The 16,622-nt window shown below is 32.7% G+C and overlaps 1 protein-coding gene across 1 annotated transcript; it reads left to right on the forward strand.

Moving 5' to 3' along the window:
* Positions 1-597: 597 nt before the first annotated feature.
* Positions 598-13,025, forward strand: LOC125833106 (SUMO-conjugating enzyme SCE1-like). Its single transcript, XM_049512252.1, has 5 exons — positions 598-666; positions 814-897; positions 12,165-12,320; positions 12,426-12,539; positions 12,963-13,025. Exons 1-5 carry the CDS (start codon positions 598-600, stop codon positions 13,023-13,025), a joined length of 486 nt encoding a protein of 161 aa, XP_049368209.1.
* The last annotated feature ends 3,597 nt before the right edge of the window (positions 13,026-16,622 follow it).

The following is a 16,622-nucleotide window of genomic DNA, read 5'->3' on the forward strand; positions in this document are numbered from 1 at the left end:
TTTTGATCATGAGTAAGTCTTCCGCTAAGAGTTAAGCCAGGCCAGGGGCTCGCTTGGGGCCAGTTATGGTTCTCAGTGCCAGTCCCACCCAGGGTGTAGGCTCGGAGCGTGACATTATTTAAGAGCAAAAATCATCCCTTGAACTTAAAAAGGTAAAGTTTGATTTCTCTAGTACAAATATTTGACTTAAATAATTAGAGATAAGCATTTTATTATTGAACTATTAGTGTAATAAAGCTGAATTTGGAGGGAAATTTAGGAAATTATTCTTAATTAGTTTATATATTTACACTATTAAATCACGTAACTATAATAAATTTAAGTTAATTTGTTTTAAAGTTAGAGTAAATAAATATTAAATTTAATGTACTATGAAATCACGTAATCATAATAAATTAAGTTAAATTGACATAAATTGATGGAGAACAAATATTAAATTTATATTGCTATATTAAATCCAACTTGAAATTACATACTAAAATTACAAGTGCAGTTTCCTAGAAAAAAACCTTTTCATTTTCCGTTGCCTCTTTGAAAATTATTGATTTTATCATTCAAAATTTACAATGAGAGTAGAAAAGGGGGAAATCGCAAAATATGGTTGGCGGAATCGCACGTCTTCGTCTTTCTGAGGAGCGCAGATTATGGAGGATGGATCACCCACATGTATTCTATGCCCTTCTGATTTTTTTTCTACTCAGTACTTTTTGTGTAACTTTTTTTTTTTACTCTATTGATGCACAATAATGGGTTTTTAAGATCTGTGGATTTGATGGCTCAGTTAACTTAAGGGTCTCTTATGTTTTTCCCTTAGGGATTGTAGCTAGGCCTGAAACTGGTCCAGATGGGTCTGCCAATTTGATGGTGTGGCATTGTTCTATCCCTGGAAAAACTGCGGTGAGTAAACTTTCTTCCTTTCTTCACTATCCATTTCAAGTTTTCTCCTTTTGTAGTTTTTGTATGGATGGTTTATTACAAGTGAAAAATGAGAAAATTAGAAGTTTTTTGATACTCTTCCTGAAAAATGGTTTAGATACATACAAATTAATCATGACAAATAATAAAAGAGTGTCCACATGTGTGAGCTCGCTCACATATCCTGTTTCAAATCCAAATGAAGGGTGAGGGTTGAATTAAGCTTGTAGACATTGTGAAATGTGTCAATTCTTGATGGATTCTCATAATTGTAAAAGAGTGTAAACATGTATATATTCAGTGGTTTGGTGTATATTCCTCGTCTGTGATTGAAAATTTCGGGCTAGAATTGGTCTACTTCTTTTAGCAGGTTATTGTTTATCATTTTTTCCCTTCTTTGTTGTGGAAAACCAGTAATTTTGTGCTATAATTACCCATACTTCATAGTTTTATGAGGAAGTTTATCTATTCTATGTTATGGGAACTATGAAGAAAAGATAGTACAATCTAATTAATAGTTAGACACATGAATTTTGATATTCTCGCAACAGTTATAGAAAGTATTCTACTATATTGGTTGTGACTTGCATAGTTTTCTTATTATTTCTAGGATTTTTATACTCCTTTAGTTTTATCTTTGATTTAGTTTGCCGAATATTTCATTGTAGTAGAGAATTAGTTAAAAGTGAATAGAATTAGGTAATTGGAGTAGGAAGTAAATTTAACGAGATCTAAGTTATGTCTAATTGGATGATAATAGTTTTAGCCTACATGTTTCCTTTCATGATTTTGGGTTAAGTTTAATTTCGTCTAATTGTGGAAAATATGGAACTCCGTTTCATTTTTTAAATAGTTATAGCTTGACAATCAATATAACACACATTACCTTATCAAAAGAAAAGGTGTTCAGCTTAATATGTAAATGTATATGGCTCTGAGTTAGAAGCATATATTGATTAATAGGGCTCTGCTTTGTAGCTTAGAGTATCCTCATGTATGCTCGCCTTGTATTGACCTTGTATTTTGTTATCTCCATCTACAAATTTCTTGATAAAAGAAAAACCAAAGGTTTCAACTTGGTCATTGCAACTGCTTAGAGAAACTTCCAATTGCCTTCTTAGTTCCTAATCCAAAATACAGGAAACTCCTTTTTTTCTATTTCTATGGTGAAAGATTTTCCATGGAGAAAAATGGGAGTAGATATTGTATTGCAAAGGAAGGATACTTGTGGAAGAGGGGCTTTAGTCATGACGTGTCCTATGTAACTTATGAACCTTAATGGACCTTTTGAGAGTTTATGAAAGAAAGAGAAATTACACTACACGTTTCAAATAACAATATACACAATGTTACCCCATAAATAGGGTTTAGATATGGTAGAGTAGAATGCATGCGGACTTTACCCCTACGTTATGTGAGGAAGAAATGTTGTTTTCGATAGATGAGACTCAATTAATCGAGTTTTGTAACCAAGCCAGGTGTTCGTCCGAAAGTCACTCCTAAACACAAATCAACTCAATTTAATGGAAGATCAAGCCTTTTGTATTCTTTGGTCTAGTATCTACCTTATTGTCTTCAGAGTCAAAGAATAGACAATATATTTATCTCTATGGTGATCAAGCATGAAATACTAAAACAAGAATACAAAAGTAATTTAAGTGATAGCCAATATTAATTCAAAACAATAGCTGTTCAACAATTACCCATAGCTGCAGCCCTAAACCAGGGCTCTTTAGCTATTAATATCTAAGAAAAGAACCCTAAAAATTATGGACAACTTTATACTTGATCCCCTATATTTTTTTTCTCTCCAATTATTATTTCTCTGAACTATTTATAGATGTAGAAAATCCTAAATAAAATAACGGATTCCCAATCAGATTAGGAACCTAAAACCAAAACAGAGTTGAATTTCTTTTTATTTTCCGCGTGAAGCTGTGCATACCAAATTATGTGCCTATCTTCAGATTCATACACGTGGCAGCAGAATTGCAATTGTAATTCCAATTTAACTTTATGTATTATTTTATAACTTTTAATCCATTAAGTTGCTTGCTTGATTTCCTTCTTCAACCTTCTCTCTTTAATTCGGCTTAGCTCCAAGTTTCTTCAACTTTACACCAATTTACTCCCATGTATAAAATACATTATTTAGCACAATTAATAAAATTCATACTCAAAAAGGATAAATACAAATAACAACTGTGAGACAAATAATGATTAAAAAAATATATTTTTGGCCTCACATCAACACCCCACACTTAAACTTTTACTCATCTTCGAGCAAACATTAAAGCTCATCTCAAAAAATCATACTAGGAATGTCATCACTTTAGTAGATACAAACAATTAGACCATATACAAATTTCAAAACATCAAGTTCAATTCTTGCTCATTATACAACACATCCAAATAAACAACAAACCTCTAACCTCCTAACCTCAAGGAAGGACTTTGAACTCATAAAATTTAAGCTTGCTCACCTACTCTCATCAAAGAAAGTTAATAGAATCACCTATCCATCGTGAAACAAGTGCCCTCACAAGAAAAAATAGTCCACACACTCAATTCAAAAGATCAAATATAAATTAAGGACTTAGCATCAAAGAACAACTCACACTCAGAAATAAAATTCACATGTATGCACAAAGAATCATATGCTTGCCCATTATGTACATCTCAACTAATTAAGGATGCTTGAATAAAATCAAAACTTTAACGGGTTGTAATGTAGGCTAGGGGATGGGTAGAAAAACTATATAATAGGGACTTACACTTCCTTAAGCACTTGACAATTTTAGATTTCATCACCCATTATTTTCTTCTCTTTATTTTCAGCCCTCTCTTCAACATTTATTTCACAAATCATCTCAAGAATGTTTCAATCATTTTTTCTCTTATTTTTTTCAAAGGATTATTTTAATGTCACATTCTTTTGTTCTTCTCTTCTTATTTTTTTCATATCACATTCTTTCAAAGAGGGATTTTTAAGCACTTTGTAGCTATCGTTGATTACCTTTTCACTCAACGATAATTTTTTCTTCAGAATTAACAATTAGAATAAGTCTATGCTATAATGCTCAAAGAAGCAAGGTGAAAAAATTAGGGATTCAGAAATAGTAAAGGGCAAAATATGGCTACCAACAAAAGGCTACAGGCTCAAAAGGACTAACTAATGATATAATATTTGAAAAGACTAAAATTTACAAGACAAATCAAAGAAAGCCTATTATCATCTCCTAAACAAAGCAACACTTTTTATTTCGCTTCAATAACATGCAGGGCAAGTTTTAGACTAAGATGCGAAACATGGAATAAACAAATTCTCACCACACATGGAACAAGTATCAATCAAGATGGATCAATTTTACTTTTAAGAGAGACATGATCATAACAAACTACAAAATAAAATAAGCTATATACAAAGTCACAACCATGAGCCTCGGTGTCACCGAGTCTGCAATTTCCTTATCAATCAAGCATTCACAAGAAATCACTACTCAAAAATCAGGCCTAAATAGCAAGTATCACACCACTCAAAAGGATCTTTTCTTTCCTCAAAAAAAATTATTCCTAAAAAAATAAAAGACACTTGGTTCAGTGGGACTATGATAAGGAAAAGAACCGAAAACAAAAGCCAAGGAACCCATCCTAAAAAAAGAAAAGACACAATAAAACAGTAAAAACTAGGAATTCATTCCTCCACCCCATACTTAAAAAAATGATATGCACCCAAAACATCAAATAAAATTTAAAACAAGGGTTAGGAAAACTCCCTGAGGCCTTCAGGCCTAGCTAGTAGCATGTTCTCTTAATTTTCATGAAAGATCGTACGTACCCCACACTCAAGATCAAACGTGTTCCTTCGCTTCAAATTTTTGGGTACTCAGACTTCCCCTAATATGCAAAAACAAGACAAAAAAAAAAAAAAACAAAAAAACAAAAAAAGTGACACTAATAAAATAAAATAAAATAAGAAGCTACACTAGTAATTGGGCTGCCTCCCAATAAGCGCCTAATTTAATGTCGCGGCACGACACAAATAAATTCACCACTTTTCTTTCCACTTTGAACTTATGAAATTTACCCCTAACTTTGCATCAATTTTTCTGCTCCTCTCTAATGGCAGTGGTATTAAGATAAAGGAACCAAGTAATATATGTTGCATCTTGCACTTCTTGGCCCTTATGTGAGGAATGTCGTTGTCTACGTGGACTAAAAAACATTAGAATGTAGGGGCCTTGTTCCTCATCTATACACTCATTCATTAGTTCAGATGACTCGATTTTCATGTCGCCATCTAAGTATAATATAGAAAAGTGTTTTGAATGAGATTCAAGTTGCCTCGACTCCAAAGCAACATTATTTACAACATTCTCACTTTTGTACTATTTCTCAAACGTGTAACCTTCAAGAAAAGTCTGATTGCATTGTATCTCCTCCCATTTTAGAATCTCTATTTGACTTCTGAGCGCCTTTTCAGTATCACAAAACTCATAATTGGATTGTTGAACGTCTAACGGAGCAACCTTTGCATTCAATTCATTGCTTAAGTTCTGAGTATGCAAGAAAAAAAATCAACATCTTGAAAATGCTTCATTTTTCTATCTATAAGGTGTGACATTACATATATGATTCTCCTATGACGCTCTTCATATTCCTCTATTAATTTCCTGCAAGATTTCATACTATCAAAGGAACAAAGATTATTAGAATCATCATGGTAGGGTAGCAAAACACGGTACAACCGACCCACAAATCACTACAAAGCTATATGATAAAGACTGTGCACACAATTCTCCCTCGGGAAATATATTGACATTGTTGCCAAAAGTGGGCTCCTTTGCAATAAGGACACGGTCTTACCACACATGAATAATCATCATTCCCGTTCATCCCACGAAGAGTATTAATTAATAGAAAAAACTATGTATCAATATAAATAAACAAATAAAGAAATAAAAAGAAAAAGTATAAACTAGAAGAATAGTTAATTTCTAAGTCCCCGGCAGGGGCTCCAAAAACTTGTTGCTCCCAATTGCACACACATTTGTACGTGGTCGCGCAAGTAATAGTGACTCTTAAAAGAATCAGATTATCGAACTCAAATGACTTGTCGATTAACTATTTTTACTAAATTATACTAGTCTAATTATTTATTTAAGAGTGCCAAAACTGTTTGATTTTTATTTGTAAAGAAAAGAATGTAGGAATTAAAAAATAAAATAACTTACAGTGATTGGAAAATCCCTGAGTTGCAACATGTATAGGGTTTCATTTATCCCACCTCATAAATGAGTAATTACGGTTATGAAATTATTGATTTACAAGGTTTATTTTATGATCATGGTCTCCCAATCTCTAATCGCCTACTCCAATTAGTTGTATAACTACATCGTTGAGTGGGGAAAAGCAGTCCTAATTGGCCAACATTTATATTTCATCTTGTTTTTTAACCAAGATAGGTGTTCGTCCGTGCGTCACTCCTAACACAAATCAACTCAATTTAATGGAAGATCAAGCCTTTTGTATTATTTGGTCTATCTACCTTATCATCTCCCAAGTCCAAGAATAGGCAATATATTTATCTCTATGGTGATCAAGCATGAAATACTAAAATAAGAATACAGAAGTGATTTAAGTGATAACCAATATTAATTCAAAAAAATCGATGTTCAACAATCAACCATAGCTGCAGCCCCATAACAAGGGTCTTTAGCTACTAATGTCTAAGAAAAAAAGAAGTAAAGAACCCTAAAAAGTATTGACAACTTTATACTTGATGCCCTATATTTTTTTTCTCTCCTATAATTATTTCTTTGAACTATTTATAGATCTAGAAAATCCTAAATAAAATAACTGAGTCCAAATCAAATTAGGAACCTAAAACAAACGCAGAGTTGAATTCCTTTTTATTTTGTGCGTGAAGCTATGCGCTCAAAATGTTGTGCCTATCGGCAGTTTCTTACACATGGCAGCAGAGTTGCAATTTAACTTACGTATTCTTTTATAACTTTTAATCAATTAAGTTGCTTGCTTGATTTCCTTCTTCAACCTTCCATCTTTAATTTGTTTTAGCTCCAAACTTCTTCAGCATTACACCAATTTACTCCTACAAATAAAATACATTATTTAGCACAATCCATAAAATTCATACTAAAAAAGGATAAATAAAAATAATAAATGCGAGACAAATAATGATTAAAAATATATATATTTGGCCTCACATCAACTTTCATGTACAAAACACTCAAATTATAACAATACAATGTAGACATTGTCTTGAGGTACACTACAAGATCATGAACTAGGTAGATGATCCATGTCATCTCTGTTGTAGTAAAGGTTAGTGATGTATACTCAACTTCAACACTTGATCTTGCTACTATTGGCTGTTTCTAGGAAATCCAAGAAAAATAATTTGCATCTAGGAAGATGCTATAGCCTGTAGTGGATCTCGGAGTGGTAGTGCATCCTCACAGCCAAATGAGTATATGAATATCCATAAAACCTACAAGGTGATTATGAGATAAGTTTGATTGTTTGAGTTCAAATTGTAGAGTACATTTGATGTACCTGAGAATCATTCTACCTCCTTGAAGGTGTTCATTATTAAGACATTGCATAAACTGACTGGCTAGATTCCCTGCATGAGTGATATCAGGCCTTGGGAGTGTCAAATACTAGAGGCTACCTACTATCCTTATGTACAAAGAGGCATCTACAGACTTCCAACCACTTTATTTTGACCATGCAATTTTTCCTAAGGAGTAGCTACAACTTTTTACAATTTCATATCAGTCTTGTTAAGTAGGGCAGCGGCATACTTACTCTGACTCAAGTAAACTCCTCCCTTAAAATATTTGACCTCCACTCCAAGAAAGAATTGTATAGGACAGAGATCCTTCATAACAAACTCTCTTCCAAGTTGTTAAACCAACTCAAAGATATGTAATTGGTTACTTCTTATTACAATAATGTCATCTACATACAGCAAGAGGAATATTGAACCTTTGTGAGTTTGCAATGTGAACAATGAGGGTCTGCCTTACTATAAGTAAAGCCAAGGAGTAGGAGATGCATGCTAAATCTATCATATCAAAATCTTGATGCATGTTTAAGGCCATACAATGCCTTCGTTAACAGAAAAACATGGTGAGGATATTTAGAGTCAATAAATCCAAGAGGTTAACTCATGTATACCTCTTCTTCCAATAGACCAAGTAGGAATTAATTTTTGACATCAAGTTGCCTTATTTCCAACTTAGAGCTAATATCAACTGATAAAACCACCCTAATAGTTGTGGCCTTGACCATATGGCTAAATGTTTCTTCAAACTATATCCCTTCAAGCTGTGAAATACCCCTAGCAGCAAGTCTTTCTTTGTATCTATATACTATTCCATTTTCCTTCAACTTGGTCTTGGACACCCATTTTGAACTAACTGGGTTCATACCAGCTGATTTAGGCACTAATGTCCATGTCTTGCTGCTATGTAAAGCATTGATTTTCTCCTACACAACTGCAAGCCAATGTGGTGACTCTAGTGCCTCATTAGTAGTGTTTGGTTCTCTCACGATCTCTTCTTTGTTTTTAGGAACAAGAGATAAGTGATGAACCTTTTCCTTGTGTCTAGTAATCATGTGATGCCTTGTGGTATATGAGGTGTATCAAGTGAGGCAGCTAGTTACAGTGTAGTTTCTCTAGATTGTTGGTTCTCAGTCATATATCATACTAAGATATCAACCTTTTAATGTATCTCGTGTGGACTAGACACAAAAGAAGTATGATTCGATGGACCACCACTATCTAAACCTGCATGATTAACTTGATCCTTACCACCACTATCTGAAACTGCATCTGAGTGTTCAACATCAATATCATCATCAATAGGCATGAGCGTTACTATATGTTCAGTAACATTATCACCAGTAGATTGTGTATTATCAACAACCTATGTTTTAATACATGCAAGATTCTCACTAGTTGTTGACACAATATAAGCATTTCCCCTGAATAAGTATCCTCACATGCCAGAAATTAAGAGAAAAATTCGACAAAAGTATCTAGATCAGGTGAGACATAAATATTACTATAAGTTTGATTTGGAGGATAAACGGTAATGTTCTTTCATAAAATCAACATGTTTGGACACATACACTTCCCTTGTTGAGGGATGATAACATTTGTATCCCCTGTGCAATCTATTGTATCCTATGAACATACAAGAGCAGGTCTTCAAGCTAAACTGGGCACTACCCTTGATATATGTGAAACACCTAAAACCAAACACCTTTAAGATGTTTTAATCAGGTTTCTCACCATATAACCTAACAAATGGAGTAACCATCTTTAAGACTGAGTACGACAGTCTATTAATGAAAAATAGTGCATGGCCTCAACTCATAGAAACAAAGGAAGATTAGCACGTAATAGAATAGTTAATCCAATGTCATCAATATGCATATGCTTTCTTTCTAAGACTCCTTTTTTCAGGTGTCTTAGGACATGAAATGTGCCTTACAATACCACAATCTTCTAGATGTTTAATGAAGTATGTTTTGATTAATTCACCACCTCTATCACATTGGAACATCTTAATGTCTTTAGAGAATTGTTTTACACAATTTTCTGAAATTTAACAAATACTTCAAAAATTCAAACATCTTTTTCATTGGATAAATCTATGTATACCTTGTGTAATCATCTACAAACACTACATGATATTTCATATGCTGAAAAAATTCAACAGGAGAAGGAACCCACAAATCAGAATGTGTTTTCAATAAAGGTTAGTTGTCAATTCTATTCCTCAAGTCAAGTGGAAGTTTACAAATTTTGTCCAACTGACAACTAGAACAGACAATATGCATTTTATTCCAACTATTAACATTAATGCAACTACTGTTACTCAAAACTTTTAACAACTTTAAACTAGAATGTCCTAATATAGTATGCTCTATGATATCTAATGTCTTCTAATCTTGTGTAGGAGTCAAAGCATAGAGTCCACTTCTCTTAGATCCCTAGGTTAGTATTGTCCTTGTGTTCTTGTCCTTTACAATAACATTAGTTTCATCAAATTCAAGAGTGCAACAATTATCCTTAGCAATTTTACAAACTGGGAGTGGATTCTCAGCAGTCTTAGAAACTACAAGGACCTTTTCTTATTTCAAACATGATGTAGTTGTATTCCCAACATGTGTTATGTCTAATTGTGATCCATTCCCAACAAAATCTTTATAAAATCCACTGTAGTGTTTAAATTAGATAGAATACTGGCTTTTGAGTCCATATTCAAAGTGTCATATGTAGATGATGTATTTTGCAGATTGATAGTAGCCAATGCATGTGGTAATTCATCTACATATTGACAAGAGTAGTCCCACCTGTAAAAGCACTTAAGAGTAGTATCATTATTCCTACCACAAATTTTAAACGACTCAGTAGTATTCCTATCCTTATTTATACTTTGGAAGCTTTGATTATTCTAAGTATTTGATCCTTGTCTAACAGGTTTGAGACCCCTTCCTTTGGAGTTGAAGTTGTTGCTTCCACTTCTCTAAGAGTGGTTTCCTCTTCCCCTTATCCTTTGGGCAAAGAATGCCATGTTAAGGTTATGTAGTTGCAATTCTTCTTCATCCTCTTTCATATCAAAAACCCTGAGAGAATTAACAAATTGATTAAGAGTTAAATATGGTGCATTACCTAGCATGAAAGTCTTGAAGGAATTGTACTTGAGACCTAAACCTAAAGTTCATTACTTTTCTATCTTCATCCTCAGGATTGTGAATGGCTCAAGACCATCACATATTACTTTGAATTTCTTACTGTAATCATCAATCTTAGTGGTTCCTAGCCTAAACTTTGCAGTTATTGTTTAAGCTAAAACACCTTATCTTTGTTGCTTGAAGATCGGCCTTATTTAACCATTCTCACATCTCCTTGGTAATTGAGAAACCCTCAATAAAGTACATGTCTTCTTATGTCCAGGTGCCTGAGATCCAGTTCCTTAGCAATACATATTTCTCCTACAATCATCAACGCTACCACTATATTCTACATTATCCTCAACACTTATAACCACGACATTCTCAACAGCCTTTCCAATAGAATGACCACTCGCAATTGGTTCATTCTCCTTGATGATATAGGTTAGTCTCATCACATGAATCAACTGCATCATTTGTGTCCTTCATATGAGATAGTTTGTTAGCTTAAGTTTAATGGAACAAGAGGCAATTAGGTGGTGAAGGGAATAAGTGGACAGAGTATTGATAGAAGGATCCATTTCAGTTAGACGTGTGATCATTTTGAATTCAATACTTAGGCAGCGGAAGATCTTAATTCTCTTATACCATGTAGAATTCTCAACAATAACTGAGAAATCAAGATCTGTATTGATGGTTAAACATTTGAGTAGAGATTGATATAGAGTTGTAAATTTGTACAGTAGTAGACTAGTATTACAGTTATAATATATTAAAAATACAAATACAATAGTAGAGGTTAACTACTACTACACCTACATAGCCTAGTCAAAGTCCGATTTTAATTCTTGAACAACTAACAAGACTTCTAACAGTTGAACCATGTTGATCAACTCAATCCTTATCTTCAGCTTGATCCTTATCTTCAACAGTTATAGTTAGTGATTTTATGAAAAATATTGTCACCTATGAACCTAAAATCAATTTTTTTATATTATGAGAGTCACTCAGTCCTTCGAGTTCTTTCAAAATTTTCTAAACAAAAGAAAGTTATAACCTTATAGCCTTGTAAGGTATGTATGTGTGAGTGATTCTCTGGATTTAATATGTAGATTAGGAAAAATATGATCTTTGTGATGATGCAAAACTCCATTTTGTAAAAGTACCATAAGGTTTGAACTTTAATCTTTTGTTATGTATTAATTGCATATAAATGAAAGGATGTCTTGTTGAAGTGATTTTAGTATCATAAGTCAATTGTGTAAATGATCATGGGACATTCCTTTCACATTTCATGTGCGAAAAATTCCTTCTCTCTGACTATTTTTGAGTTTCTGAATAATGCTCTACTAAATGTTATAAGGTTTTGGTAAGCTTATGAATTTTATTATTTGTAGTCCATTAGGGTTTAATGTGAAACTCATTCTGGATTTTGCAAGATTTTATAGTGTTGATACTCTACTCGCTGCTTCTCCTAGTTCTTTCTTTTAATATTTGTCAGTAATAGTGATATGCTATATTTAACTGATATGGTACAGACTGACTGGGAAGGTGGCTTCTATCCAATGACAATGCACTTTAGTGAAAACTATCCTTACAAGCCACCCAAATGCAAGTTTCCTCAAGGTTTCTTTCATCCTAATGTCTATCCATCAGGAAAAGTACGTCCGCAGTCTATCCTTAATCAGGACCATGTAAGTTATTGTCATTGTTGTTTTGTTACTTTGTTAGTTTTATAAATTTGTATATCGGCTTCAAGATTACTCTTATGGTTATTGTGTTTTTATAACCTTGTTTAGGGGTGGAGTCCTGTCATTACAGTTAAACAAATTCTAATGGGTATTCATTATTTGCTTGATTGGCCAAGCACTAATTATCCAGCACAAATAGAAGGTTATAATATATACATACAGGTAACTACTCAAGCTTGATATGTATTTCATTGAAATTTGTTTTTAAAAAAAAACTTTAAAAATTAAGTTGCCATTTTGATTTTGTCTATTGGAACTACTCATAATAATATCTTGTATATTTGAAATTCTATGATGATTCCTGTTGAGAAGTCGTTTACATGGATGCTTAGATAAAAAATTAAAATTTACTATATATTAAATACATTAAATACATTACATCTGTTTTAGAGATACTATTGGATTATAGGAGGGATTCCAAATGTCAATAGATTACTTACAAATTTTGGTTAAATTGGTAATGAGAAAATTAAATTTTAGTTTCCATTCATAGAATATGGTGCATTTGAAATGTGACAATTGAGTAAATCATATTAGTTCCTAATTTTTGGCTTTTCATTACAATATGTGACCTTGATTTTGCAGGATAATGTTGAGTATAAGAGACGAGTGAGACAGCAGGCTGAGCAGTATCCAACTCTTTTCTGACATTACTTTGTTATAAATTAAGAATAATCATGTGACATTTTTAGTCCTCATTGACATGGCGGTCGTGTGTCTAATTTGGTTCTTGTTCTTATCTTCTTTATAATTGAACAATTAATATAGTATGTGTGCAACATGCATGCTATTCATATATGTTATTTTGACAATGTGGTTGGTTTGTTGTTTCTCTTTCTACTTCATCAAAGTCTTTGTTTTTCTATGCTAACAATCCGGTAGTTGCTAACTGTGTGAAACCAAAGAAGCAATCTTCTAGTCACTATTGGTTTATAGGACCAATGGGTAAAAGATGATAAACTTGTTTCTTGGGTAACTAAGTTTTCTTCATGGCTTATCACATACTTCGCCTTTCAAATATGCAACAAATAGCGATCTTCAAAGGTTGGAATGAACAACAACTATATATACCCTACTCAAAAGCAACTCACATTTGTCAATATCTATATTCTAGACATTGGGAAGAATTGCTTAACACTCAAGATTTGTTCTCTATAGTATTTTGCTTGAAACATAACATATTATTTTGTTCTCTCTTTTATTTTGTCTTGTAGTTAATCATACAACCAAGGTCAACATCCTTGATGCTTATTGTAGGAAATATTAGGAGAGCTTAGTGCCTTCAATTTTAAATTACTCTTCTAAGGTACAAAAAACATGGTAGTTGAGAGCTTCTATTAATGTCATTAGATGATTATCAGAAAATCTTTCTTTCTCCACTTCCCTCATAATCATTGCTTCGATGTCTTTTTCTCTACTTTTGATCATTTCACTTTCCGTCGAGGTGTTCATCAATATTTTCACACTCTCCTCTATCTTTCTCCTTTTTGATAATTGTATTTGTGATGTCAAAGCACTGTGATATACCTCTTCCCTAACCCCACATCAAATATCCTACCCATCTTTTCATGGTAGGACTTTTCCACAAACAAGGGTTATGTTTGCATTGGCATTCGAGCTGTAAGAGATTCCAAGCTAGAGTTCTGACCAGAATTGTTGGATTTTCCAAAATCTTCAGTTGTGGCACCTATCCTCTAACTAAGAAACCTTTGGTGTTTGTCAGCATTTTTTCCTTGAAGCTAGTAAGCATCGAGCTTTCTCGCTCATTTTCATGGGGTTTGCCACCCTTACTTACTACCCAAAGAATAATGAATTTGAGGTCTCAAAAACAAAGGTTATTACATAGAGCGGAGAATCAAAAACCACCCCATACATCAAGAAAAAATGTACACGATCAAGTTTGGTTCTTGAGAATCAATCTAACTTAGGTTGTTGTATCGCTCTAGTACTATAGTGTTTTCAAATTGCTCAATTCTTCTCTCTTTCAAAGTGAAACAAACAATGAATCAACCATGATTTCTCACCATTGGTTTCCTTCTAAAGCTCAGTGTAAGTAGTCTTCAGTTTATAGATAGTGTTATTAATCACGGCATATAGCTCCAAGGTTCTAATTCTTTAATTCTCGTCATCATCTCCGAGTATGGACCTTCAGAATTGATTTTAATATCATACGAAAATTGAGATCTTTTAATTTCAATCTGATAAGGTAAACTTAGAATCAATAAACTTTATGAATCTAAAAATTACTTTCTCATTAGGTGTATACACGTTCAAACAATGTCCAACATAGTGGAACATAAGATTATGTGGATAAAACATAAGTCTAGGTATCTTCAGTTGCTCGACTTAGTCTATAGTCAAGGTAAGGCACACATCTGAAACTATGCAATCAGGAAAAATCTCAATAATAGGATCTTCGATCAGTTTCTGAAGCAACAAAATTTCTATAAATACCATCACTACACCATAATAGGATTTTAGTGGCATGTATTTAGGTGCTATAAACTAATTGCCACTAATTTTTCTTCAAACTTCATAAATTACCAGAAAATAAACTTTAACTGCAAATGATCAATTTTTAGTGGCAACTTAAATAAATGGCCATTAAAATCCCAAACTTATTATACTCACATTCTTTTATACTCTAAAAGTTAGTGAAATTATCCACACTTCGTGTGACTATAAGAAAAATTTATTTATTTATTTACTTTTACTTTTCAAACATACTTATATATAAAATCTCACCCAAAGAATGGGGCATGAACCCAACCAAGTACAAAATACTTTTGAATCCAAAAACTACAATTATTTTTATTATCAAAATGCATGTATGAATGCCTCACTTTTCAAAATAACACTAGCAAAAAAACCATGCTTCTTCCCTTTGGGGACACCAGTTAGTCTCTAAATTACTCAATGGTTTTTGCATCAATGGTGGCTTGTCACCTCTCACAACCTATCTTTTCTTGATCCATCTTCATTCAAAATATTTGAAACAAATGCATCAAATATTGGTTATGGTGGTATTTTGAGAAAAAAAAGAAAAAGATCATATCAATGCATTTGCATCCAATCATTGGAATAAATCCCAATAAAGTTATCCTACTATAAAGAAGAAAATTTTGGCAATTGTTTTTGTGAAATTCAAAATTTCAACCAAATTTACAGAATTAAAGGTTTTTACGACGCACTGATTGTAAAGCTACAAAATCTATTTTGCAAAAAGATGTTCAAAATCACTGAGGTATGGTATCTAGGTAACATATTTTAGTGTTTGCTCATCTTTATTTTGTTTGAACAAGCAAGATCGGGTATATGTGAGTATCCATCCCTTCATAAATATTTTGTGTATATACGGGACTTTTTTTAGATGAAATTTATTGCAGTGCTAAGTATTTTATTAGCTACTTCCTGGGGGTTGGAATATTTGTCATTAAAGAAAATGGCTTAGTTTTATCCAAGACTAAGTATAGTCTCTTCCAAATTAATATTCAATTTCTAGGACAAAATAGCCAACAAGGTACTATTACTCTATCCCTATACAAGGGATCGCCATAAAACAACTTTTATGATACCTTTTGGGCAGTATGAATATAATGTTATGCCCTTTGGACTAAAAATCACTCCCTCGAAATTTCAAAAAATAATGAATGATATTTTTAATCCTTTTTCAAAATTTCTTATAATGTACAATGATGTTGTCCTAGTATTTTCTACTAGCATTGATCAACATTTCAAACATTTGAATGTTTTCTCCAATGTCATCAAAGGTAATGGCTTAGTTTTATCCAAGAATAAGTACAATCTCTTCCAAATATATATTTGGTTTTTTGGACATAATATCCAACAAGGTACTATTATCCCTATCCAGCGATCCATTCAATTTACTTATAAATTTCCTAATAAAACTCTTGACAAATCTCAGCTCCAAAGATTCTTGGGATGTGTCAATCACATAGAATATTTTATTCCAGGACTTAGTAATTTACTAAAACCTCTTCATGATAGATTGAAGAAATCCCCTCCTCCATGGACCAACATCAACTCCAATGTCGTTAAAGAAATAAAGTTTAAAGCTAAAGACCTAACATGACTATCCCTTATTAATTCTTCTGCATTCAAAATAGTTAAAACAAATGCATAAGATATTGGTTATAGTGGTATTTTTAAACAAGGAAAAATTGACAAAGAGCATATCATTGCATTGGCATCCAAACATTTGAATAAAGCCCAACAAAATTATCC

Source organism: Solanum verrucosum, unplaced genomic scaffold (assembly GCF_900185275.1).
Source record: "Solanum verrucosum unplaced genomic scaffold, falcon-dt-bn FXZP01000036.1, whole genome shotgun sequence".
Lineage (NCBI taxonomy): Eukaryota > Viridiplantae > Streptophyta > Magnoliopsida > Solanales > Solanaceae > Solanum > Solanum verrucosum.

Coding starts and splice junctions, on each gene's coding strand:
- LOC125833106 (XM_049512252.1), top strand. CDS start 598: ATGGTTGGCGGAATCGCACGTCTTCGTCTTTCTGAGGAGCGCAGATTA. Junction 898..12,164: donor CTATCCCTGGAAAAACTGCG/GTGAGTAAACTT, acceptor GATATGGTACAG/ACTGACTGGGAAGGTGGCTT. Junction 12,540..12,962: donor GTTATAATATATACATACAG/GTAACTACTCAA, acceptor TTGATTTTGCAG/GATAATGTTGAGTATAAGAG.